Source organism: Exophiala spinifera (assembly GCF_000836115.1).
Source record: "Exophiala spinifera strain CBS 89968 unplaced genomic scaffold supercont1.2, whole genome shotgun sequence".
Taxonomy (NCBI): domain Eukaryota; kingdom Fungi; phylum Ascomycota; class Eurotiomycetes; order Chaetothyriales; family Herpotrichiellaceae; genus Exophiala; species Exophiala spinifera.
Window position 1 is genome coordinate 1888319 of NW_015622514.1, and position 25071 is coordinate 1913389.

The 25071-nt window shown below is 52.6% G+C and overlaps 10 protein-coding genes across 10 annotated transcripts; 6 read left to right on the plus strand and 4 right to left on the minus strand.

Moving 5' to 3' along the window:
• Nucleotides 1-645: 645 nt before the first annotated feature.
• On the plus strand, nt 646-1917 carry PV08_02988 (uncharacterized protein; the record flags this gene model as incomplete). Its single annotated transcript, XM_016377345.1, has 1 exon — nt 646-1917. One exon carries the CDS (start codon nt 646-648, stop codon nt 1915-1917), a length of 1272 nt encoding a protein of 423 aa, XP_016238915.1.
• A 527-nt stretch (nt 1918-2444) lies between these two features.
• Nucleotides 2445-4421, plus strand: PV08_02989 (uncharacterized protein; the record flags this gene model as incomplete). The annotated part of the gene is made up of 1 exon (XM_016377346.1): nt 2445-4421. The coding sequence occupies one exon, from the start codon at nt 2445-2447 to the stop codon at nt 4419-4421; it is 1977 nt and encodes a 658-aa protein (XP_016238916.1).
• Nucleotides 4422-4580: 159 nt separating this feature from the next.
• PV08_02990 (uncharacterized protein) lies at nt 4581-5354 on the minus strand (the record flags this gene model as incomplete). The annotated part of the gene is made up of 1 exon (XM_016377347.1): nt 4581-5354. The coding sequence occupies one exon, from the start codon at nt 5352-5354 to the stop codon at nt 4581-4583; it is 774 nt and encodes a 257-aa protein (XP_016238917.1).
• Nucleotides 5355-6796: 1442 nt separating this feature from the next.
• On the plus strand, nt 6797-7285 carry PV08_02991 (uncharacterized protein; the record flags this gene model as incomplete). The annotated part of the gene is made up of 3 exons (XM_016377348.1): nt 6797-6809; nt 6870-7007; nt 7068-7285. 3 exons carry the CDS (start codon nt 6797-6799, stop codon nt 7283-7285), a joined length of 369 nt encoding a protein of 122 aa, XP_016238918.1.
• Nucleotides 7286-7494: 209 nt separating this feature from the next.
• On the minus strand, nt 7495-8655 carry PV08_02992 (uncharacterized protein; the record flags this gene model as incomplete). The annotated part of the gene is made up of 2 exons (XM_016377349.1): nt 7495-8462; nt 8514-8655. 2 exons carry the CDS (start codon nt 8653-8655, stop codon nt 7495-7497), a joined length of 1110 nt encoding a protein of 369 aa, XP_016238919.1.
• A 693-nt stretch (nt 8656-9348) lies between these two features.
• Nucleotides 9349-12450, plus strand: PV08_02993 (uncharacterized protein; the record flags this gene model as incomplete). Its single annotated transcript, XM_016377350.1, has 1 exon — nt 9349-12450. The coding sequence occupies one exon, from the start codon at nt 9349-9351 to the stop codon at nt 12448-12450; it is 3102 nt and encodes a 1033-aa protein (XP_016238920.1).
• Nucleotides 12451-13816: 1366 nt separating this feature from the next.
• On the minus strand, nt 13817-14576 carry PV08_02994 (cytochrome c oxidase subunit 6, mitochondrial; the record flags this gene model as incomplete). The annotated part of the gene is made up of 4 exons (XM_016377351.1): nt 13817-13953; nt 14041-14158; nt 14219-14264; nt 14386-14576. The coding sequence occupies 4 exons, from the start codon at nt 14574-14576 to the stop codon at nt 13817-13819; spliced, it is 492 nt and encodes a 163-aa protein (XP_016238921.1).
• Nucleotides 14577-15476: 900 nt separating this feature from the next.
• Nucleotides 15477-16606, plus strand: PV08_02995 (uncharacterized protein; the record flags this gene model as incomplete). The annotated part of the gene is made up of 3 exons (XM_016377352.1): nt 15477-15881; nt 15930-16123; nt 16174-16606. The coding sequence occupies 3 exons, from the start codon at nt 15477-15479 to the stop codon at nt 16604-16606; spliced, it is 1032 nt and encodes a 343-aa protein (XP_016238922.1).
• A 750-nt stretch (nt 16607-17356) lies between these two features.
• Nucleotides 17357-21502, minus strand: PV08_02996 (phosphoribosylformylglycinamidine synthase; the record flags this gene model as incomplete). Its single annotated transcript, XM_016377353.1, has 1 exon — nt 17357-21502. The coding sequence occupies one exon, from the start codon at nt 21500-21502 to the stop codon at nt 17357-17359; it is 4146 nt and encodes a 1381-aa protein (XP_016238923.1).
• An 896-nt stretch (nt 21503-22398) lies between these two features.
• PV08_02997 (uncharacterized protein) lies at nt 22399-24977 on the plus strand (the record flags this gene model as incomplete). Its single annotated transcript, XM_016377354.1, has 6 exons — nt 22399-22478; nt 22574-23116; nt 23178-23255; nt 23304-23786; nt 23843-24555; nt 24607-24977. The coding sequence occupies 6 exons, from the start codon at nt 22399-22401 to the stop codon at nt 24975-24977; spliced, it is 2268 nt and encodes a 755-aa protein (XP_016238924.1).
• Between the last annotated feature and the right edge of the window lie 94 nt (nt 24978-25071).

Here is a 25071-nt window from a genome sequence, read left to right on the forward strand (position 1 = left end):
GCTTGTCCCGAGGATTGTCAATAAATATCCCCAGTGAATCTTAGTAATGTCCCGTTTTCCGCTTTGAGGCACTTCTCTTACCAAACCCTATCTCTGTGACCCAGACGCACGGAGCCTTTGAGGCTAGATTGCATTCTGTAAGCCTGGCCGGTGATTTGTTCGGTGCTCGCTTACCCAACCTGTTAATGTGAAGGCTCCAAGTATGGACGATGAACATGGGCTCCCTGTGTGACTAACTATGAAAGTACAGTAGGAGGACTCAGTCGTTTATGTCTTCTCTAACCTCTCTCTTTGTGTGTCCAGTTAGCACTTCCACGATTCTCGCATGTTGCTGGTTACGACATCCCACCAATTCCTCGATCTGGTCGACCTTGCTAGTGCTACAAGGCTCCTTGAGTCATGGCGCCATCGTCTATCTCAGGGGGGCCAGATTCGGGCCCGAACTGCTTAGGTACACGGCCGATACCATCTCTCTCTCGGGAGAGTGTAAACGTCACTCTACCGTGCGTACAATGTCAGGGGTAAGGCCTATCTGCAAACAGTCACGATGTCCCCCCTCTCTCTTGCCCGTATCCTTCTCCTTTTGCATGATTACCCTTCGTCAAACATTGCTTTTACCTGCCCGTATCCATCTCAGGTACCACGATGCCATCGCAGAGGATACTCATCGTTGGAGCGGGCGTGGCGGGCTCCGTATCAGCGTTCTGGTTGGCCAAGCATAACTTTGAGGTAGTCGTCATTGAACGATCAAAGGTTGGGCAGAAATTAGGACAAGGGATCGAGATTGAGGAGCCTGCACTTCAGGTCGTGAAAGCCATGGGCATCTTGGACAAGCTAAATGAGAAGAAAACCGGTGAACTCGGGTTCGAGTTCAACGATGAAAACTTCCGGGTACGCGGTCGCCTCGAGGCAACGGGCAGTTACAGTCCAACGGGCAACCTCGAACTCATGCGAGGTGACTTGACCGAGGTTCTCTACGAAGCCGCGGACCAATCTGCCAACGTGAAGTATCAGTTCGAAACCACGGTACAGAGTCTAACACAGACACAAGACAAAATCACGGTAGAACTCCAAAACCGAACCGAGCGATCCAGCTGGAAGGAGGAGTTTGATTTCGTGATAGGCGCCGACGGAGTGAAGTCCCACACAAGAAGGCTCACCATGGGACCCCCTGAAGTCCTCAACTGCTTGAAGCCTGTCGACGCCTACGTCGCATACTTCTCCATCCCCAAAGAAGATCGGGATTGGCCCTATTCTCGAATGTGCGCCTTCCCTGGTCGACGGAACATTTGGATCCGGCCGATTGGAAAAGACGACAAGATAGTGTCGGTGTACCTTATGCATATTGGTGGCGACCATCCTGACATACACCAAGCAATCGCTACTGGAGACAGGCCAAAGCAGAAAGAGCATCTCGCCAAATTGTACAGTGGCTTGGGCTGGGAAGCACCCCGCGTCATCGAGCAGATGATGGCTGCAGAGAATTTCTACTCGGACGAGCTTCAACAGGTTAAACTCCAGAGATGGTCGCAGCAGCGGGTTGTGCTCTTGGGCGATGCTGCCTGGGCTCCAACTCCGTTCACCGGGGCAGGGAACCAGTTGGCAATCATAGGCGGATGGGTCCTGGCTCAAGAGCTTTCGAGACACCGGAGTCCCGTGGCGTTTGAAACGTACGAAAAGAGACTGCGAGCGTATGTGGAGCAACGCCAAAGAATCCCGCTTTGGGGATACGCACCGTACATTTTCATGCCAAAGACGACTTTGGGTGTGAGGACCCTTCATGTATTTTTCGTGTTTGTCTCCTGGATAGCGCGTTTCCTTATATGGTCGAGACTGTCGAGGTTGTTTCCAGATGGTGGTCAGGAGAATGATTTCGACTTGGAGATGGAGGGAGTTGACGCAAATGCGGTGGGATGATTGATGTATCTATCCTACCTGGACGCTCGTACTGGTAGTGGATATTTGGATCTCCTCTCAGATCGCGTCGACATTCGAATCTCCCCTTATGAATATTTCTGTACACTACCCAATCCTGCTAGCGGTTATCTGCGAAGGACTGCGTCCCAAAACGAAAGATAGTCGTGAGCGGACTGACCACCCCTACCAAAGGTAGAGGAATTAAAGGCCGAAGTGGACTTGGTTCGAGTCCAGAATATCCGGCCTTGCAGCCTCAATTTCACCCTAGAATGACTTCGGTTGAGTTGGTGCTGGCCATGATAAATATGAAGATACAAGTAATGCTCCCAGGTCATGAAAGTGACTGAATGTGAAGAGATGCCACAGTATTCGCGCAATTTGCCCGCAGTGATTTTTGGTGCTCCGCGTTTCTCTTCCGTCATCGTGGGCGCTTGGGGAAATCGCGCAGCGTCTCACACAGCTTCAAAGTCTCAATGTACAAACCGACACGAGCACGCCAAACACGTTTCGTGTAGGTGTTGAACGAGATGAAAAGGCCCACCAGACCAAGATCTCACGAACAGCTGGAATTCGTGGTGAATAGCTTATTTTTCTGCCCATCATGCACGATATGGCGCACCGCCAGACCACTTCGATGTGGCTTTCGAAGAGCACTCTCTACGACTCGACGAAACTCTGCGATTCCTACCTCTCATACTGCCGTCAATGCGACAAAAAGTGTCCCTGCACGTTATAAACCTCTCCACGAAGCTCTGGGGGAAGTATGGAAGAAGGCATCGGCGCAGGTCAACCTGAGTCGACTGCAGCTTGCACTGCAAGGGCTCGAGTCGGAAACACCAGCCACGAGGGTAGCAGTGCTAGGCTTGAACGTGCAAGACACGGCGCGGAGACTCGTGCGGTTACTACTGGCTGATGCGCTGGAAGATGAAGGGTCATGGGAGAAGCACATACTAGATTCCACGACTGCTTTCAGCCACGGGCTGGTAATTCGGTATGGACAACCGCCAAACCCAAACCTTCCTCAACCCAGGACCTCGACACCAATCCTTTACGTGCCCTCGGCTGTCTTGTTGAGGAATAATATGGAAATACTGGTCTCAACGATACGAGGACTGGGCAATGGCGAGCTACTACAAGGCGCCCACACGGTCACTGCGGACGCGTTCCTGTCGCCTTCAGTAGGTACGCCTACGGCAGCAAGTGGCAGGCAGGTTACGATCAACCAGCCTGTACACAGCACGCTGCTCGTCACAAACGGGCTGGACGAGCTTTTGGCAGCTGCAGAGTTGCTTGCTTCTACGAATTTTGTGGCTCCGGAAGACCGAAAGTCTGTCCAGTCAGTGGTGAACCTGGAGGGCATCAAGCCGAGGGCCCCTGGACAAGTACTGATCGTCGATGCAACCAAGGCAGAGGAAGGCCTCGCAGCAATCCGCCGATCTGTAACCGAGGCGAGAACTTATGAGCACAAATGGATCGACTCTGGACTTCCTTCATTAACGACCTGGCTCACTTCTGCATCTGCTGCTCGCTCCGATGAACCGATTCCAGCACCAGTGAAGACCTTGATAAGCTCGGTTCTCACCAATGCCACGAGGAATCTGCAAGCGCAAGCCGCTCTAGAGCAGCGATCCAATGCGGCTAGGAGCATAAACTATGCTACAAAGGCTAAGCTAGAAAACTTGATCGAAGAGTTTTCTCGAAATGCGCATCAGGAGCTCCAGTCAGGATTATCGTCAGCATGGAGATCGCGCAACTGGCGGAAACTGGCATGGTACAAACTCTTCTGGCGAGTTGATGATGTCGGATTGATCATTACCGATCTCGTCACAAACGCATGGCTGCCACGTACCGAACGGGCCGTGTATGAAATATCTGGCCGCTTCTCTCAGGCAGGAATATCCCTGATGGACGTCTCCCACACCGATAATACTTCAACCCTCCCTAAAACAGAGGAGATAGTGGAGCCTAGCCAAGTATTACAAGCACAAGCAGGAATTGCGACCGAACCGGCCATAGAACCAGTGGTGGTCAATAGGGCGGGGAAGGCGGAGATTGAAATGGCGCCCATTCCACGTCCAGTGCCTTTGTCCTCTTCGATTTCTACCATTCGTGCTACCCAGATTGATCGTGCCATTACTAGCTTAACCAGCACGGCTCAACAGATTGTGCTCAAGACACTGTCCCTGACTGGCCTCTCAGCTGGACTGTCTGGGTTGACATACGTATCCGTGGCAGGCAGCATGTACGAGGCTGGAACCATCGTTGCTCTCGGCACGGCATTTGCTCTGTGGCGAATGCAGACCGACTGGCTGAACGCCACCAAGTCTCTGGAGACAGGATTGCACGAAGAAGGCAAGACGTTGATCCGGAGGATAGTTGGCAGAATGAGAGACTTGGTCGAGCAAGGCAGCAAAATTGTCGAGGATGAGGTTGAGGTTCGCACTCGGAGGGAGGCCGAGGATGCAGTGCTCAGGGCGAAGGAGGAACTCGAACGTCTGAAGTAGTGGCAGGTTGAGCCCAGACCGTAATGTCGTTGTCCCGTAGCTACCATCAACGGTTCCAATCCTAGTTTCAATGTATACGATATGTAGTTGCCTCACCGTACAACATCTCTGGTTTGACGACCCTAGAAATTCCCCCGAACTTTCCCACTTTCCTGGTCTTTAGCTGATTTCTACCGCGTCGTCAGGCACGCCCCGTCTACTTTTGAGGCACCGTGCCCAGAATTGCATCATGGGCAACACCTCTTCCCTGCTCTTGGGCATGGTGTCGCCGGCCTTCTTCCAGCGGTGGTAGGTGATGAACTCGAAGACGTCCTTGACACGTTTCAAGGGGCTCGAGTCCGGGCCGGCGGCGAGCGGCGAGCTCGAACCCGACAGCAACAACACCGGAGTCCGGTTTTTGGATTCTGAATCGCTCGGAAGAGTGTCCAGAGGCAGCACCCCGCCAATGGCCATGACGCCTCCCAATGTCACCGAAGGCGACGACGACAGCGACGCATGCAACGGCACCGCCAGGGCGACTGAGCCTCCTTGCCCGAATCCAAAGAGGTGGATGTGGTCCGGGCGGTAGGCGTGCTTGGCGACCAGCGTGTCGCGGATGACGTCGTGGGCGACGAGGTTGACGGCGCGAGTCACGGGCGACGAGTCCGGGTCCGCATCGAGAGATCCGGTCGCCGTGTCGACGTGGAGATCCTCGGACCAGGAACGAGATGTACCGTCAGGGTCGAGCGGGACGGGCAGGGGAAACGGTGGGTTGAGGGTTATCGTCAGTGCGTCGGGCAGGTTCAGGGCACGGGGGAACGAGGAGAAGTTTGTGGCGTTGTCGCCCAGCCCGGGCAGGAACAGGATGACATTGGTTGCCGTGGTGTTGGGAGGGAGGTGGATGACCGGGTTCAGAGATGCAGGAAAGTCGCTTGCCTTGGGCATTGTGGGCATGGTGCTTGGTGTGTGGCTGTGGTGTGGCGTGTACATGTGTTATGTATGCCCACTAATAAGAGATATTGTGGGCAGTTGGCCTCCAGGTAAGTTACCTGAACACAGGACAGCGGGATGTCGGCTGGTCCGAGGTGAACCGGTTTCGAGAAAGGGAGAGAAAAGCAAGACACGGATTGAGGCTGTGTGACAAGTGCCGGTGCTCACCGACGAGTACGAGGTACACTGTAACAAAATGTACGAGGACGGTTGTATCAACATACAATATTCGTAGCTAGGTAGGTACGAGTACAGTAACTCAATCTTTCATACTCCGTTGCTCGTATTGTACTAGTTGGAGGCTGAGCAGCGAAGGTGGTACTGTATGGTCGATCAGGCACATCTAACCAAAGCAGTTCACGAGAAGGCGGGTTGGAGTTGGAAAAAAAGACCAATGTTGTCAGCCATGACGTCGAGGACAAGCTTCGGTTCCAGAACTTGGCACGCAAAACAAGCATCTTCCCCTGGCGAACCCTGAAGCCTTGGCCTCTCGGGGCGGGCAATTATGGGCCAGTGATGCGTGAGCAAACAGTGAGAGCTTGAAACGCCCCTCGCCTACGACTACTTGTACCTTGTCCCCGCCCTCTCTCACTCTCTCACAGCGGTACAGATGCTGCAGCGTGACATGGTCACCAGCAACCCAACAGTAGATGTTGTGATCATGCCACCTGTCCACACGCAGGGAACTTGTGAAGCTACATTGATGAAATGTTCTCAAAACTCACTGTGGGTCAAGTTGTTAGGTAGAGGTCTCGTACCTTGATACTGTACCCCTCCTAGACTGTCCACGATCGGATCCCACCCATCCAGTCCGATCCAAGTTCAGCTGAGGACCCCTGCGGGCGAACACGCCTGCACAGCCACCGACGGCTTCAGCTGAAAGTGAAACCCCCTCCACGTTTTTTGCGGTGCCTGGTCTCGTAGGCCCGCAGAAGAAGCTGGGACTTGTTCACTCGCACACTCTGTATGTTGACGCAATGCTAAAACATCTAACGACTCAACGAGCCCAGACAGCTTCGGGGGGCCGATTGACTGCTGCACCCGAATGGACGAGGGAGTGAGATTTCACGAAAGCTGTGACAGGACTGCCTGTGGGGTATTGAGTGCTCGTCAAACCCCTTCCGCGCTGCCACGCGTCCAATTGTCAAGTAAAGACCAGGGCAGGACCGGGCATGGAGGGGCAATGACTGCATACTGTCCATACGCGAAACGGCACTCTACTTCATGGGGCGCTTCCATCGAGACGTATATAAGCTTGACTAAAACTGCCCCTCGACTTCTGGACTTTGAATCGTCTCCCTCTTCTCAAGGCTCAAGTTGTCTACACACTCTCATCATACCGAGGACTCCATACCAAGTAGCGTTCAAACTCAACTAAACAAAACTAATCTCACTATACCATCAGAATGGGCTGGTTTGGTATGCTACACCTACACCGCCATTGATCAGTGCTTTCAGAAGCTAACAAATACATCCTAGACGACGGTCGAGACGCTCACCAGGAGGTTTACGGTAGCGGTGGCTACGATAACCAAGCCAAATTCTCTCATGAACTCCTCGCAGGTGGTGCTGCCTTTGAGGGGATGAAGTTGTTTGAGGACCATCAGCGCAAAGAGGGTGAGATGACAACTTGCAGATAACCAAAGCGCCAGTCCCAATACTGACATGAGAACTCAGGCAAACCTGTCTCCCATGCCTTTGCCAAAGAACTCCTCGCTGGATTTGTTGGAGGAGAAATCGATAAGCTCGCCGAGACCAAGGGAATGGACGAGTACGACGCCTACGAGGCCAAGAAGAAAGCCAGAGAACACGCCGAAAGAATGTATGACCAGCACTACGACGGCATGGACCAGTACAACCCCGACCAGCGTGATGCCCCCAACTTCAACTACTAGGGTGGCTGAAAGTTTGGCCAGCAGTTGCAGCAGCCTCAACTGATGGACGGGATGACTGAATTGTGCTTTGGTCAATTAGTATCGGGCCATATTCCTTGAAACAAAGGTTGTGACCGATGAAAGCATTAGTCAAATCAACTGAATACGTTCTCAACCGGTGTCCGGTGTTCTTTGTGTATCCGAGTCTTGTCTGCTCACGTTTGCTCTTGTCATAACTCATCATCTTCGCTGGCCGTTTCTTCGTCTTCCTCGTTCGCGGACGCAACAGGTGCAGGCGCTCTCTCAGGTCTGTTTGTCACTTCTTTACCTTTGCCTGTAGCCTGGCTGGCAAAAGGCAACTCCCGTCGAGGAGGTAAAGTAATTGGCGTCTCTCCTTTCGTAGACTCTTTACCTCCCGTGCGGGATCGAAGGTGTGAGGATGGGGGAACATCTTCGTCCTCATCTTCACTTGCGGTCTCATCCGGTTCTGGCGAGGGGGTGGAATGCCCCGATTCGGGAGATACAGGTTCATCTGGGTTGTTGACCACATCATCAACATCCATGTTCTCAAAGTCGTCGCTCTCTTCTGTCTCTTCTTGCTGTGCCCGTCGTTTTGTCCCTCGTCGTGTGCGCGATGGAGCTGCGTCTCTTTGCCTTGCCCGGATTTCTTTGAGTTTGGTGGGATCTGCCTGCGCTGTAGTAAGAACTCGCTGCATGTTGCGGATTTTCAACTTCTTCTCGTTCAAGAGAGCAGCAAATTTAGCCAGAAGCTGCTGTTCGTGTTCGGCCTTTGTTTTGACCAACTCATCGATTTGCTCTTGAAGAGCTGCGACGATATCATCCTTAGCTTTTGCCTTCTCTTGGAACTCCTCGGTGCTGTTCTCCAGCTCATCTCTTTCGTCGACGACTTGGACTGCCCAACCAAATAGGTCAATCTCATCGGTGTCTTCAGTTTGAGGCAACTCAATCGCGCCCAATTGCTGCGTGATGTCCTCAATTTTGTTGAGTAGGGATATGGTCAGCGTGCTTCTAGGATCTTTGCCGGATACTGAACATTTTACTTCAAGGCTGGTCTTCTCTGTCGCAGTGAGGCTTCGTCCTGATTTGCATCTGAAGAGATACGACAAGACTGCGGTCCAGTCATCATCACTTCCATCGTAGGCTTTGGCTCGCAATTTCTTGAGGTTTCGTTGGCGCACTGGCCTGCTCGTCAGCGCATTCACCCATACATTTCAAGGAATAATTGTACCCTTTCCAAGATATGCGGCGTCGCCATCTGTAGCGAGCAGATCCAGGTCCAGGTCATGTCCGCCTTCTTTCTGAGAAACTCTGACCAGCAACGGAGTTTTCTCTCTATCGGCCTTCGTCAGCCGAATGACCCAAGACGCCATGATGATGATATTTGGAGTCTTCTTGTGGGCTGCGTCATTCTTCGAAGTGCAGTGAGATGGGCAGTTCGGCAGGTGCAGATGCTTGCATGAGTATCCGGACGGACACAAGCAATGCCAGACTGAGAATTCCCATCTGTGTCACAGCGACTGACGGGTGTCATCGCCCGCATCGCTGCACAGACCAAGTCGCCCTTTTAGCGGCCACGCGTGGTGTAGCGCGTTTTACAGGGGAGTCGCCAGCTAATCACCGCTCGAGGCCTCTTCCTGCCACAGCTTTTCCCTTCTTCCTCGCTGTGCACGGCCAACTCTCTGCACCTGCGTCCGAACTCCACCTCAGAAAGCCCGAACGTTGACCTCCAGCCTCCTACTGATCGCAGTGCTGACCTGCAAAGAAAAAAGTCGTCGATCTACAACATCTTGTTCCTCATCATCCATACGGCCGCCCAAGGTCGCTACCACTGCCCCCAACCGGTGGTGCTTCCCTCGACAGGGAGCAGTAAACAACTCATAGCCAACATCTTCCACGCTTTCGTCCAACCTTCGCTCGACGATATCACGCTTTCCCGACGACTTCTAACGACGTAACGACCCTCGTCTCTTATGTTTTTTCTTTCATCAATGTCGACGTATTACTTTTCGAAGCGCTAATAATCCGGCTCCGTTTGTGATACCACGAGACATATGCCCGAGACCATGGAACCACTCACCCTGAGACCCCGAAGCCCAGTTGAGATGCCCGACGTGGAAAACTGGGACGACGATGATTTCGAGAATCTCGAAGATGTGCATTTTCGTAGCGCTTCCACCGCGACTTCGATTGTTTCACATCCTCAAACAAACCACCGAGACTCAGTCTCATCGCGCATGTCGCTGCGCTCAGAGTCGAACCAAGGCGATGAAAATTGGGACGTCATTGTTGATGAACAGGCCTCAATAAAAGATGCAGTTGCTCTCGCAAAGAGCAAAGGAATACCTTTACCAGCGAATGTACCGCGTTCCGCTCTTGAAGGGGGAACGATTCGACGGTTAAAAGGCAAGGAAATCAAGAAGGCCATTGCCGATGACTGGTCTGAAGATCTTGACTTGCCCGGCACGGACATGCCTCTCAAGCTCGCCAAACACGATGAGCGTGATCTCTCGGAGAGTCTGCGACAAATCAGCGCAGCTTTCAGAACGTCACCAAAATCTCCCGATGCAAAGGATCTCCTCGATAATACGATACGATCTCCAAAGTCTCGGACAATAGCTACTCCTATCACATTGGAAGCTTTCAGAGACACGGAAGAGGATGCTGGGTTTGGCGACGTGCCAACGATAAAAGTTGCAAAGCATAGAACTCCTCAAAAGCCATTGCTATTTGAGCAACCCCCGACTCCTATCAAAGCGGAAGCCGACAATATTGAAGATGATCTGGAGTTGCCACCTGATGGTCAGCTCAGATTGTCGACAAGGAAATCTCCTCAAACCCCACAACAGAGCGACGACTTCGACTTGGAATGGGCCGAGGGCAGCTTAGGTACAAGGCATGCAGGAACGAAGAGAGGCGGACGTTCTGCTCGCAGTTCTTCTGCTTCGGCTCTCAGCCCAAGCGTTTCTAGTGCCTTCACAGCCGAGAGCGAAGACGAAGGTCTTGATGGGCTCATTCTTCCGGACGGTCCTCTCAAATTCGATGACAAACTGAAACAGAGGCAAAAGGAGCTTGATACAGAACGAGTGGCTCATACCGAACTTAAACATGAGCTTAAGCGAGTTTCTGGGAAAGATGACTTCTTCGCTGGCCTTGACATTGGTGATGGAGAAGTTTTTGATCCTGCAAAGCTAACCCTCAATCGCAACATCAAACACAAAACTACAAGACCTGCGAGCCCTAGCAAGAGGACCACTACTACCCTGAGTTTTACGACAAGTAACAAACTTCCTGGCCCAACGATATCGAGGTTGCCTAGGTTCCAACCCGAACGACATGAGCGCGCTCGTTCCCACCTGGAACCTGTCTCGGAAACGGGCGCTGCAATCTTGTCATATCAACGACCTGGTTCACGTCTTGGAAGTCATCCGTCAGTCTCAGCAATTCCCGGTCCTTCCACCCCTTCTACTCCTTCTACACCCAGCAGACGACTTCTACGGAGTGCCGAGTCACGTCCTGATCTACGGTACCAGCAGCCTACTACCACTAACGCCGATCTTCTGCGCGCTAAAAGATCCATGCCCGCGATGCGCGGCATGCAATCACCCACCAAGACCCCTTCAACATATGCTAGACCTCCTTCTCGACAAGAAGCTGGCAGCCGTTTGAATCTCCCCTCGCGGCCAAAGACTCCGACCGCTACTGATCGTGCCGAGTCACGTCTGGGAGACAGCAGAAAGCCAACAGTTCCGTTCATCCCGGCTGGTGCATCTGCTGGACAGTCTCAGCATATCAGCATCAAAAACACCAGCAACCCCCGTCACTATCGTGGTCAAGGTTCGGATGGATCTGGAGACAGCATGTCTGCTGCGCAAAGATCACTATCTCGACTCGCTGGTCTCGGGCGACCCGAGACGCCTGGCCGTTCCGGACGCAGTTTTCTGGCTCCTGCTGAGCTGGCCGCACAAGCAAAGAAAACAATTACAAAACCTGCCAGGCGGCGAAATTATGGTGATGGGACCGAATTGGAAATCTTCGACGACCTTCCCACCTCAGCAACTCTCGAGTCGAAGTTCACCAAGGCCCCCATCGCTCGCGGAGCACCTCGAAGTCTGAGAAGCAAGCTCGGTCTTTCACACCTTAACCCATCGACTTCGTCACTTGGTAGTACCAGGCGCGGAAGTGATACACCCACCCCGGCTACCCCTATGTCACCACCTAGAGGAGACTTCCCAACTACTGCGCTCAACACGACCAACATTCCTCGATTTGCTCGTGACACTGCCGCATCACGAAACGCTCGAGAACAGCGGCAGATTTCAATGACGTTCCAGAATATGCGTGGCGAACCTCTTCAACCTATCTCCACCAATTGGAAGTCAGCTACACCGGCATCCCGCCAGAATCAAGCAGGAAGTTTGAGGAAAAAGAAGAGCGACAAGCAACAGAAGCCGCACCTCATCAAGGCTCTTGGTGCCGATGTCAATCGGCCAAAATCAGAGAAAGGCATGCACTACAATCCTCTGCTCTTTAGGTGGGAAGGGAATGAGAATGCATTGGCGCCGTTTGACGTGCCCGATTTTCATCCCAGAGGGGCAAGCCCCGGCGCTCATGGTTCAGGCCAGCCAAGCCCTGGGACCAAAGCCAATCTTGCGCTGATTTCCAACGTTGGTTCGAGCGTGACAGGCATTCAGGTTGTAGGTGGTATGGTGTTTGATCCAAGTCAAATGCGGTGGCTGAAACTCGCGGAAAATGCCGATGCAACCACTGCTGGACTTCGTAGTGGAAGCGTGCAGATTGAAGAGGAAGAAGATGTTTTCGCGGGGCTTGAGGACCTGAAAGAAGAAGATGAGACGAGAAGCCGATCTGGAACGTTGGGCATGCAGATGCCTTCATCTGGTGCAGGGCCACAAATCGACGGAAGACGAGATTCGTTTGGCGATGCTGATGGTGGACACAGTAGTGGTGACGAGTGGGGCTTGAGCGAAGAGTTTGATGTTGGGCCTGACTTTGTCAGGCGTCAACGGACTGAGGAAGAGCGATGGCGTCGGAAGGTTGAGAAGTGGTTGAGACGAGAAGGGGAGAGCGAAGACGACGAAGGCCCAGACGGGAGAGGTGGTTGGAGGTGGGCAATTCGAGAGCTCGTCATGGCACAGGGAGAGCAATGAGCATCCTTGCGAGTGAGTGAATGGTGGAGGTTGAAGCAAAAGTAAAGAAAGCGTGGGAGAGGAGCATTGATGTTTGATGAATGCTCATGATTCATTCTCCCATGCCTGACGACCCCCTTTTAGTACGCTCATTGCCTAATATGCATGAGATACGTTGATGACGAAAGCATGGTTACGACCGGTTATAACTTTATGTGATGTCCTTGGTGTTTTCCTTTCCCTTTTTGGTGTGACGTCGTGTAGGTATAACCTGGTTTGCAATATTTGATGGTGGATATCAGATCCATTTCGTTGCGGTCAAGGTTTGGGTAGAGTGTTACTGTACAGGCTCAGGTAAGTTGAAAGGGTGTGTGCAGCAATCAAGATTCGGGGTGTGTGTGTGTGTGTGTGTGTGTGTGTGTGTGTGTGTGTGTGTGTGTGTGTGTGTGTGTGTGTGTGTGTGTGTGTGTGTGTGTGTGTGTGTGCGTAGGTAAGTTCACGCATCATCTGAACAGTTCCGTGAGATGGTAATAGTAAGTGAGTCGAAGCACATCACGAAGTCTCAGTGCTGCTAGTCCATGATATGGGACGACTTGGTGCTGACCAGCAGTTCTTTTCTTCCCCCGGTCTTTCCCCTTCTTTTTCTCTCTGCCTGACAAGATGTACCTTGGTACGGACCGCCCGGGGTTGGATCCACGCTGCCACCTGTGTGGACGGCCGTACAGAGCACGGTGTGGGTGTGGGTGTGTCTGTGTGTGAGGAGTTAGGCGTATTCCGTACGATGTTCTGTATGATACAGGTACTCCGTACTCGATGCCCCGTGGCGGATCACACTGGAGACGTACATACATATAAAATGGTACGTAGGTCCCAACGTCCCGGATTTCGTGTCGTCGTTTTCAAGTCCCACAGATCAGCTTATTCTTCTGGTCTCGCGTGATACCTGGGTGTGTCATCTCATGTGAATCGTTCCCGTCTCTCTCAAACCGCGCAGAGAAAAGGGGGGCAGTGTTGGAAACATAACAATCATATATGTATGGGCGTAGGTGTAAGAATCATGGTAAACTGAAACCGAAGAAGTGCTGGGTCTGGCGACCGACGACAGAGGGTAAAAAGAACAGATAAGAAGAGGAAGAAAAAGAAAACAGAAAAGGGACCTCTTTAAACTGTACATATTTTCTTTTACTACAGCGTAGGTAGTCTGATCGCGAGAGAAAACCCCCATTGGGCAGTCTGCAAGGTATTTACTGCTAACTCTTCTTCCTTCAATGCTGCGCAAAAAAACCAATAACACGGATCGACCATTCTGACCCTGGAAAACGTGCGTCTGTGTGTGTGGATATGCCTCATTTATTGTGTCCCCCAAACGAGCATTCTCGCGAGCTGCTTATGAGGTATAAGGGCTGTCGCTCTTGCCAGGGTACAGATCCTCTTTCAAGTTGACGCCGAGCTCCTCACGGAGTGGTTTCAGTTCCTCGAGATATTCTTCGTACTGTTGGGTGTTTTCGACCTTGGCCTTGATACCTGTTGAAAATTCAACGTCGAGGTCAGTCGCGACTCTCAGAACTGGAAGAGGAAAAAAAGGGTACTTTAACGGTTCGCACTACGTACCTTCGAATATTCTGACGGCAGTGGGAAAGTCATTGACACGTCGAGCGGCCTTCAACGCTGCCGTGACGACACCGGGAGAGGGGACGAGATCGTAGGCGAAGGCGTTGTTCAGGTTTCGCTATAGCTTGGTGTTAGATTCGCGTGGGTTCTTGGGTGGGTGTAGGTTCTGCTCGCGTACCTGCAGCTCAAACACATCCTGCACGGAATCAAACTCTTTCTCGTATCTGCGAGATGTTGGGTTAGCCGAGCTCTGATTTCGTATTCCACGCAAGTCCGGCTGGCACAAGCTCGAAGATGGGGTAATGTTTCCGGCCCTCTTTCCCAGAGCTCAATAGAGTGTCGTACCTGGCAGAGAACTCCTCGAACGTCTCTTCTTCGTGCCCTGAGCTTCGTTGCGCAGCTGACGAGCTGAAGGATGATTTCGCGGAAACGGATTGAGCTACAAGAGGAGCTCTCCTGATGGTTCGTGTGCAGGGTCTGCACAGGCTGGATGCAGCAGGGCGAGCAGCAAGACGAAGGATCGGAAGGGAGGCCATTGTGCAGGCTGGGTCAACGTTGGGTCGTTGGTGGTAGGAGAGGAGAGGATGTCGAGATTCTTTTGGACGTTCGGGGGTGCTGGAAGTTCGATATTGCCAATCGAAGTCACCTCACCTGAGAATTACTGAGAGCTAAAAAGCACGGCGTGTGAGTGGCTGGATGCCGTGACGCCAATGTAATCTATGTGTTTTGTCTGACGATAGAAATGTTCACGACACAGTAGCCGCTTTAGCGCGGGCAGGAGATGTCAGACTTAAAATTTAAGAAGGTGTCCTGTATGGTGCCTTGCGTTGCTGCTTTTACAAAAGACGCGATGTCATTGGCTCAACATCGTAACGAAGTTCTTAAGCATTTTGCGACGCATTAAGAAATCAACCACGATATCCATTCGGTATAGCAGTAGCCTTTGCAGTATGTTGGTTGTCCCGCGGTCCACCCTGTTTCAAGGTGCGCTTCTCGCATTGCTCGTAAAATTTACGACATACGCGCGGTTATCGCTCTTCACTACTGGGTGCCTTCGACCTTCTTGCCAACTCGGAGATTGAGGGACGGCAAAGTGCCAATGGGAAGCCGCGGCTATAATGGAGACTTGGCACTGCTTTCCCCCTGATGCGCAAAAAACCATTGAGAAACTCAACAATCGTTCAACCGCGTTTTCTGACTTCATCCCGCTCCATCCATCTCCGTACCGTGTGCCTTTATTAAGAGACACCCTCTTCACTTCCGTCCCTCCTTCTACCCTTTTGTTAATCTCGACCTCGGCCTCGAGACTTCTTTTGTTTCTCTTCTTCTTCTGTTTGCCATAGCGGCATCTTTGTCACCTTCTGTCGCTCCTTTCTGCGCTCGCCTGGTTCGCGCATAGAATCTTGTTATTTTTCCTCTGATCGTGTGCTCTCAGAATGGAGGTTATCAAGTCTCTTCCCCTGCCTACCCTCGATCGTCCTTTCGGCATCGAGCTATGGCCTGTTTTCGCCAAAGGCTATCAAGCCATCTTTGGCTATTCTCCGTCCGAATTCAGATTTGAGCAGGGAAAGACTCCCATGTCGACCTGGAAAGAGACGGTCATAGCATTGACTTCATATTACATTATCATCTTCGGCGGACGAGAACTCATGAAGCACCGCAAGCCCTTCGTCCTGAACGGTCCCTTCATGGTGCACAACTTCTACTTGACCGTCATCAGCGGTGGGCTTCTGGCACTCTTCATTGAGCAGCTTCTCCCCACCCTGGCGCGCGGCGGCATCTTCCACGCAATCTGCAGCTACGACGGCGGTTGGACTGATCCCCTCGTCATGCTCTACTACGTAAGCTGTGCTCAACTGGACCCGAGAGATAGAGCCTGACATGCGCAGATGAACTATCTTACCAAATATCTCGAACTCATCGATACCGTCTTCCTTGTCCTCAAGAAGAAGCCGCTCACGTTCCTGCACACCTATCATCATGGTGCAACTGCTCTTCTTTGCTTCACTCAGCTCCTTGGCCATACCTCAGTCTCCTGGGTGCCCATCACACTCAATTTGACCGTCCATGTGGTCATGTATTGGTAAGCAATGGACAAATTCCTCCGAAAAGGGAAGAGTTAACATGCATTAGGTACTACTTCCAATCTGCGCGGGGTATTCGCATCTGGTGGAAGAAATACATCACCATGCTCCAAATCATCCAATTCGTCATCGACCTTGTCTTCGTCTACTTCGCATCCTACACCTACTTCTCCAACACCTATTTCCCATGGGCTCCCAACTATGGAACTTGCGCCGGAGAAGAATTTGCCGCCTTTGCTGGCATGGCTATCCTCAGCTCTTACTTACTCCTCTTCATCTCCTTCTATTTCGCAACCTATCGAAAGCAAACCGTTTCCGGAAGACCTAGGAGGAATACGGGAAAGGAAGCTCTCATTGCTATGAAGGATTTGCCCTTGCCAGACCCACATAAGCTCCAAGAGGAAGAGCATAAGAAGACCGGCAACGGTGCAGTCACGACTGGAAGATCTAATGGACCTACCACCAGGTCTCGGAAGGCTTAGGAGGCTGATGTAGACGACTGCTTCAGCACGGAAATGTTTGCTTTATTGACCAGCTGCAAACAAAACAATTCAGACATAAAAGCCACGGCAGAAGAGATCGGGCAACTCCTGGATTCTATTTCCTCGGATCTGTCGAAATACGCTTGCATGGATTCTGACTAAATAGATTTGGGACATGAATCATGTTAGAATCACTTGGTCAGAAAATGGCCAAGATCATTAGACGAGGCACGGCGAACAAACGAGATGGGGTGAAGACGAGCGCAGCGCGACTGGAAAGGGTGTATAAGTATTGGCGTCAATGACTGGTTGGAAGCCTGCTCGACTTCGGGTTCAAGTCCGACAGTGCATCCACGAAGTCGATTCTCACTTTGTATTTGTGTAATTACTGCATACTCACTATTAATGCATGAAAAGTAATGTGCAAGGGAGCAGCATTGTATAGCAGACAGGAAAATAAAGGACTGAAAAGATTGAAAAAGATTCATGAAAGCGAAGTCTAGTTTACTCCGGTTCATCCAGATGCCACGACCATACACTCGTCGGCCTCGTAGCCAATGCCTTATTCTATTGTGTTCTGCTCTCGACCCGATTCAATCTCCCCTGTGGATTGCACGTATGAAGTATACATTGGAAAATTCGACACGATGACAAAAACATCAATCATTACGCGAGATTCCAGAACAAGTCATCTTGCAAAGAAAATCACAGACACGACTCGGAATCGGTCTCGGTCTCCGGACCGCTGCTTCATCCTACCCACCTTCTCGCGCTCTGGAAGAGTCGCACCCAAGGTCCGTACTCGCCCCATTCCGCACTCTTGCCATCGGGGATATAGCTGCCGACGCCCTGCAAGATGGTCCGCTCAGGGTGTGGCATCAAGGCGAGAACGCGGCCGTCTTGACTCCTGACGCCGGCGATGCCCGAGGGACTCCCGTTCGGGTTGGCCGGGTACGTGGTGGTGGGCTCGAGTGACTTGTTGTCGACGTAGCGGAGGGGGGCGAGGTGCGAGCTCGCAAAGTCGGAGGCCAGTTGGGCGTCGAGGGCCTTGATGTTCTTGCCGTTCGCGGCGGCGGCGGCGGCGGCGTCGGTGAAACAGGCTCGTCCTTCGCCGTGGGCGACGGCGATGGGCAGGCTCGAGCCGCTCATGCCGTGGAAGAAGACGCTCGGGGCGAGGCCGCTGTCGGCGGGCGGGTCGGTGATGCGCACCATGCACACGCGCGCCTCGTACTGCTCGGACTCGTTGCGCTCGAAGCTGGGCCACTGGCCGGCGCCGGGGATGAGTTCCGCCAGCTTGCTCAGCACCTGGCATCCGTTGCACACGCCCAGGGTGAAGGTGTCCTTGCGCTCGAAGAAGGCCTGGAACTTGCGCCGCGCGTCCCGGTGGAAGAGGATGCTCTTGGCCCAGCCCTGGCCCGCGCCCAGGCAGTCGCCGAAGCTGAAGCCGCCGGCGAGCGCGAGGCCCGTGAAGCCGCTCAGGTCGTGCTCTAGACCCAGGTGCGTCTGATGGGACTTTGGGTCCAGGATGTCGCTCATGTGCACGTCGACGGCCGTGAAGCCGGCGGCGTCGAATGCAAACGCCATCTCCGCGTGCCCGTTGGTGCCCTGGTCGCGCAGGATGGCGACGCGCGGGCGCGTCGTCGGCCGGACGATGCTGAGCAGGCTCGTCTTGTAGCTGTTGATGTTCTCCTTGGGCTTGTAGGTCAGGTTGTAGGACAGGCCGGGGTCCGAGTCTTTGGAGATGTTAGCGTATTCGGCGTCTGCGCACGCTGGGTTGTCTCGGAGTCGTTGCATCCAGTATGAGGTGTTTGACCACTGTTGTTGCAACTCCGATCGGACGCCGCGGTAGACCAGCTTGCCGCCGTGGTAGATTGCCATGTTTTGAGAACTGGATTTGGTAGAGACCCGGCCAATCTTGTGGATCAAGCCTGGGGGAGGCCCGCAGGTGGCGAAGCATGCTTTGAACCTGTTCTCGTCGGCCTTGCGGACTTGGAACACGGCACCAAGTTCTTCGTTGAAGAGGCACGATATCACGTCGGGGGTGTTTGGGGTTGGGCAGATCTCGTTGATCATGATTTCAATCCCGCAGCGACCTGCGAAGGACATTTCCGCGAGTGTGGTGAAGAGGCCGCCGTCACTTCGGTCGTGGTAGGCCAAAACCAGGTCTTGTTCGTGCAATTGCTGTGTCGCATCGAAAAAGTCTTTGAACAGGTTGACTGAGCGGATGTCGGGAGACTCGTCTCCGATCTGCTTGAAGGATTGGGCCAGGATTGAACCGCCCATGGCACGGTGAGCGAGGGCCAAGTCGACGAAGAACAACGTCGACTCGCCGACTTCATTGTAACGCTTCAGTTGTGGCGTCCATGTCTTTTTGATGTCAACAACCGGTGCGAACGCCGAAATCACTACCGTCAACGGGGCAGTGACTTCTTTGGACTCATTCGTGTCCTTGTCTTGCCATTTCATCTTCATGGACATGGAGTCTTTGCCGACGGGAATGGCAATTCCGAGCTGGGGGCACAAGTCCATGCCTAGTGTCTCCACCGCTTCGTAGATTGCTGCACCTTCACCAGGATGCGAGGCTGCGGACATCCAGTTTGCAGAGAGCTTGACTTGATGTAGACGGTCAGGTAGATCTGCCGCCGTCAAGTTCATGAGAGATTCAGCGACGGCCATGCGCGCCGACGCAGTAGGGGAGATAAGGGCAAGAGTCGGCCGTTCGCCCATTGCCATGGCTTCGCCAGTCTTGATGTCGGGTGTCAGTGAGGTGGCAGTCACGGAAACATCCGCTACGGGAACTTGCCACGGACCGACCATTTGGTCTCTAGCTGTTAAGCCACCGACAGTACGGTCGCCGATGGTTATGAGGAAGGACTTCGAGCCAACCGCGGGCATTTGCAGGACTCGACCGATGGCTTCTTCGAGCAACCCGTGAGTAGAGGCTTGTGGAACATACATGCTCAGGCTAGTATCGAATGCTGGTAAGTCAACCTTTCTCGATGTGACTGTCCTGGTCATCTTAGGAGGCTTGCCAAAAAGCACATCCATCGGCAGGTCGATAGGGTCTTGGTGACCGTGACTTGACGGGTTGTTGCGATCGGTGAGCTTCAGTGCCTGCTGGTTGGTGGCATGGCCCACAACAGATATGGTCGATCGTTCTCGGTTCGCGATGGATCTGAACTTGTTCATGTCATCTGGGTTGACGGCTAGCACATACCGCTCCTGAGCTTCACAACACCATATTTGAAGAGGGCTCATGCTGTTATCCGCACAGTCAACTTCACGGAGTTCGAACTGTGCACCGAGTCCCGAGTCCTTTGCCAGTTCTGGCAGGGCATTGGACAGACCGCCGGCACCGACATCGTGAATGAATTGGATAGGGTTCCTCTCTGGACCCAGAGCCGCACAAGCGTTAATGACCTCTTGTGCTCGCCTCTGCATTTCTGGATTTCCTCGTTGGACACTGGCAAAATCCAAATCTGCAGAACCTTCACCGGAACCCATGCTAGAGGCTGCACCACCGCCTAGACCGACAAGCATTGCCGGACCACCGAGTGCGATCAGCTTTGCGCCCTCTTTGACCAGATCAGGATTCTTAAGCGCAAGTTGAGGTCGGACCGTGCCCACACCGCCAGCAATCATGACAGGTTTGTGGTAACCTCTAATTTCGGAAGAATCCTTGCCAGTTTTCATCTCTGTGAGCAAAGTTCTGAAATAACCAGTAGTCGCAGGTCGGCCAAACTCATTGTTGAAGGCTGCCGCGCCGATCGGTCCTTCGAGCATGATGTCCAAGCTGGTGGCTATGTGGTGAGGCTTTCCGTAGTCGAGCTCCCATGGCTGGCGATGGCCTGGGATCAGCAGATCAGAAACAGAAAACCCTGTGAGGCCGGCTTTGGGTTTTGAGCCACGGCCAGTTGCACCTTCATCCCGGATTTCGCCGCCAGAACCAGTCGCTGCACCTGGAAAGGGTGACACAGCGGTAGGATGGTTATGGGTTTCAACCTTTGCTAGGAAATCAACTCTTTCCTTGATAGCTTTCCACTGTCCGTTGACATCATCCGGAGCCCATTGGCTTCCTTGGCTTCCTTGTAGCACCGCTGCATTATCACTGTATGCGCTGATGGTTCCCTCACTGGTCACCTTGTGGGTGTTACGGATCATGCCAAAGAGTGTGTTGAGCTTGGTTTGACCGTCAATAACCCATGTTGCATTGAAGATCTTGTGTCGACAATGTTCTGAATTAACCTGAGCAAACATGAACAGTTCGACATCGGTAGGATTTCTCGGAACGGATCCGTCTTTGGCGTAGGCTTCAGCGAGGTATTGTATTTCTGAAGGGTCGAGAGCCAGGCCAAGATCTTTGTTTAGCTGTTCCAAGACCTCTATCGGTGATTTACCATCCTTGTACAGGTCATATGTTCCCAATGTGCCAGCTTCCTGGTGCAGGAATAGTACGTCGAGATCTGGCTCACCTTCATAGATTGTCTCCGTCATCCGGTCATGGAGAAAATTCAAAGCGGACACATCCAACGATTTGTCATCCTCCAACGTGATGATGAGTTTGATACCGCGCTCGATCCTACGGACAATGTGTCGAAGTCCACAAACATGGGCAATACTGGTTGCCTTTGTACTCCACGGTGAAATGGTACCTGGCCTAGGTAAGACATAAAAGGTCTGGGACGAGCCATCATGTCTTTCGAGGCCGTTGTCTTGGAGGACATTGGTGAGTAACTTTTCCAAGAGAGCACGATGCTCCGAGTCAAGGTCGCTGATCAGTTCAACATAGTGAACGTATTGTCCTTGGACATCCTTAACCCCGATCTGTGAGGCAAGCCCCTCCCGACGGAAGTCAGAAAAGGCGGAGCCGCCAGGAATCACGCAGATCTCGGCCATCAAGGAGGCTATGTTGCGAGTGTCCTGCTTGTCACCGGACACAGAAGGATCGTTTGTATCCTCCCACTAGAACATGACCAGGGCTCGAAGCGCTAGTAGTCAGGCTGAGGATACTGCCCGGTAGAATGGATGATCGGCTGATACTAGGCAACTGTGCGCAGAATCAGGAGGACATTCTCGGTAGGATGATGGCTGACCTTAGTTCTGAGTCGATACCAAGATCAAAGGTGTTGTTTTCGGGTCATCTGAGTCACCTATCAAAACTTCAGCGTATCAAAAAATCTTCTGGCAAGGCGGAAAAATCGTCGCCGGCGGAGGGGCTTGGCATTATTCTCTGGCGTTGGAGATTTATTAGGCGATGTAATGGAGAAGGTCACCAGTCTCCCTAATGTTTCCGTGCCTAGGTAGGTACCTTAACTAGAGGCCGGAGCTAGATCCAAGGCCGAATGATCTTAGGGGCCCCAGAGGCTGTACGAGTCCCTAAATGCAGCCCAGGAGTCGGGCTCTTGAGGGTACACCTTTCCCAGACAGCGGCCGCTTAGTCTACCCCAAACGGCCCGTCTCGCCTATGCCTTGCTTGTACTTGGGCCCTGTACCACTTACGGGGACAAGGGCAAAAGGATCCCATCCCCAAGCTGGTGGAATCGCTCGGTCATGGCTGCCGTCATCAAGCACCTGGCTCCCTCGCCGGTCCGTATCGCTGATGAGATAGCCAGCTGTCCAAGACTGCCACATTTCACACTCCCCTGTGTTGTCTACACAAAGTCCTTCTTCCTATTGACACAAAACACTCAACATCTTCTTTCGCAATCTCTTATTGATGTGACCAGTATTCCCGATCTCTCTGTCGGTACTCCGCTTTTCGACGCGACTTACTCGCTCCACTGGCTTTCCTCATGCACTCGCCATTGACCCAACATTCTATCGTTGATCCCCGATTCTCACGATTCACGCAAGCCGCTCCTGTTGGCGACCTGTTCTTGCGTAGCCGGCCCACATAATCTACACCTCAGGTCTCTCGGCTTGCGCACGAGGGTCTTGAAAACTCTCCTCTAATTGAACATCCTTCAGCAGTAGGGTTAGTCGACTATCGACTGCCCTGTTCCACGCCGCCAACATTCCTCCTCCCGGCTACCCCGACTCACTCCTCCACCACCGATCGCACTCGGCACGTTCTCGACCTGAGCTCGATAGCACGACAGTCGGATTGCCAGCTGAAGGAGAAAACGAGAAACACGAAAGCTCTCGGCGACCGTCCTTGTCCTCTGCCACAGAATCTGACGATTTCTCTGTCTGGAGTGACACTGGAGATCTCGCAGAACAGCTTGCCAACGACGAGGATCCCTATCGGATCGAGCTTGAAGCTCTTACCAGGGAAGGTGAGAGGCTCCGGCGCTCCGGTCACGGTGGAGGACGGAAGAAGAGAGTCGGGTTCAAAAAGGAACATCATCTCCAGGGGGGCTCAAGTCGTCGACGAATAAATAAAGAAGCTATCTTCATTCCGGAGCCTCCACCGAGGCAGATACCCAAGGCAGAAAGATTGCTAGCTCTCGTCATGGCGCCAAACGACCCTCAATCTGCCCGGGTCAAGGGCCTCGTTGGCAAACCTCTCCTGTACGGTCAACTCCCGGCGGGTATGCATGCATGTTGGTGATGGCTGACCTGAGTGACGCAGATATTTTACGAGTGTGTTCGTATCTCTGGGGGTTTTCCTTTTCGGATATGATCAAGGCGTTATGTCTGGTATTATCACGTAAGTTGCCTACCCAAAATACTCTTCTCATTGCTGATGCGCGGAAAGGGGCCCTTTTTTTCGAGACTACTTCAACCAGCCAGGTCCTGCTGAGGTTGGGACTATGGTCGCAATCCTTGAAGTCGGAGCCCTTATTGCATCGTTATGTGTTGGTAGAATTGGTGACATTATTGGACGCCGCCGCACTATCCTTTACGGCTCCATGGTTTTCTTCGTCGGAGGCATGCTGCAGACCTTTGCAAATGGTATGCCCATGATGATGACTGGGAGATTTATCGCCGGTCTGGGTGTCGGAGCGCTCTCCACGATTGTGCCTGTCTACCAGTCTGAGATCAGTCCTCCACACAATCGTGGTAAGTTGGCCTGTATAGAGTTTACAGGGAATATATTTGGCTACGCAGCCAGTGTTTGGGTGGACTATTTCTGCAGTTACATTGAGAGCGACTACTCTTGGCGAACACCTCTCCTTATGCAGTGTCTTATGGGAGCTCTGCTAGGTTTCGGCAGTCTCATCATCTGCGAGTCTCCAAGGTAAGCGATCGAGCAAACAAAATTGGAGCTGGGAAAGACTGACGTGGCGGCGACAGATGGCTTCTGGACAATGATCATGATGAAGAAGGGATCATAGTGATTGCTAACCTGTACGGCAAGGGAGACATCCACAATCCCAAGGCGCGACAGGAATACCGAGAGATCAAGATGAACGTTTTGTTGCAACGCCAAGAGGGAGAACGGTCATACTCCGATATGTTCAAGCGATACAGCAAGCGTGTCTTCATCGCCATGTCCGCTCAGGCATTTGCCCAACTCAACGGCATCAATGTCATTTCATACTATGCGCCACTTGTCTTCGAATCAGCTGGGTGGGTTGGACGCGACGCAATCCTCATGACAGGTATCAATGCTATCTCATACCTGGCTTCGACTGTTCCACCTTGGTATTTGGTGGATAGGTGGGGACGACGACCTATTCTCCTTTCCGGAGCAGTGGCTATGATCATCTCGCTCTCACTGATCTCGTACTTTATCTTCATTGACATCAAGTACACCCCTGCACTTGTGGTCATCTTCGTCATGATCTATAACGCCTCTTTCGGTGCAAGCTGGGGGCCTATTCCATGGCTGTATCCGCCAGAAATTCTGCCATTGAGCATTCGAGCCAAGGGTGCTAGTTTGAGCACTGCTAGCAATTGGGCATTCAATTTCTTGGTGGGAGAACTCACGCCTGTACTACAAGGTGCTATAAAATGGCGTTTGTATCTCGTACATGCCTTCTTTTGCGCTGTGAGTTTTGTTCTTGGTAAGTCCACACCCTGCCCTCGGAATGGACGATGAGGCTTATGGTATGTAGTATATTTCGTCTATCCCGAGACTGCAAACGTTCGCCTCGAAGATATGAATGCCCTCTTTGGGGACGCCACAACTGCGATGCCCACCCCAGCAACACAAGCGGAACAAGGTTCTTTGATGGGCGTTGGGTCGCCCTCCTCGATCGATATCAGACAAGGAACCAACCAACCAGGAATGTTTTCGGCCGGTGACGCCATCCCAGGCCTTGATATTGATCCACCCGACGTCCAGCTAGATGCCAATGGCAGACCGCGAGGTCGAAGTGACAGTACCCAAGGCTTCGGCAACTGGATTGGAAGGATGGTGTCGAGATCGCGACAAGACAGCAGTTCCCGGGGTCAGTACAATAAAGTTGGACAAGATGAAGATTAAGCTTGGATGCATTTGTTCTACATCCTGACAGCGGCGTATCTGTCAGATAGACTTGAGTGGCAGCAAGACAGGCGTTTTCGGGGTCACATATGAA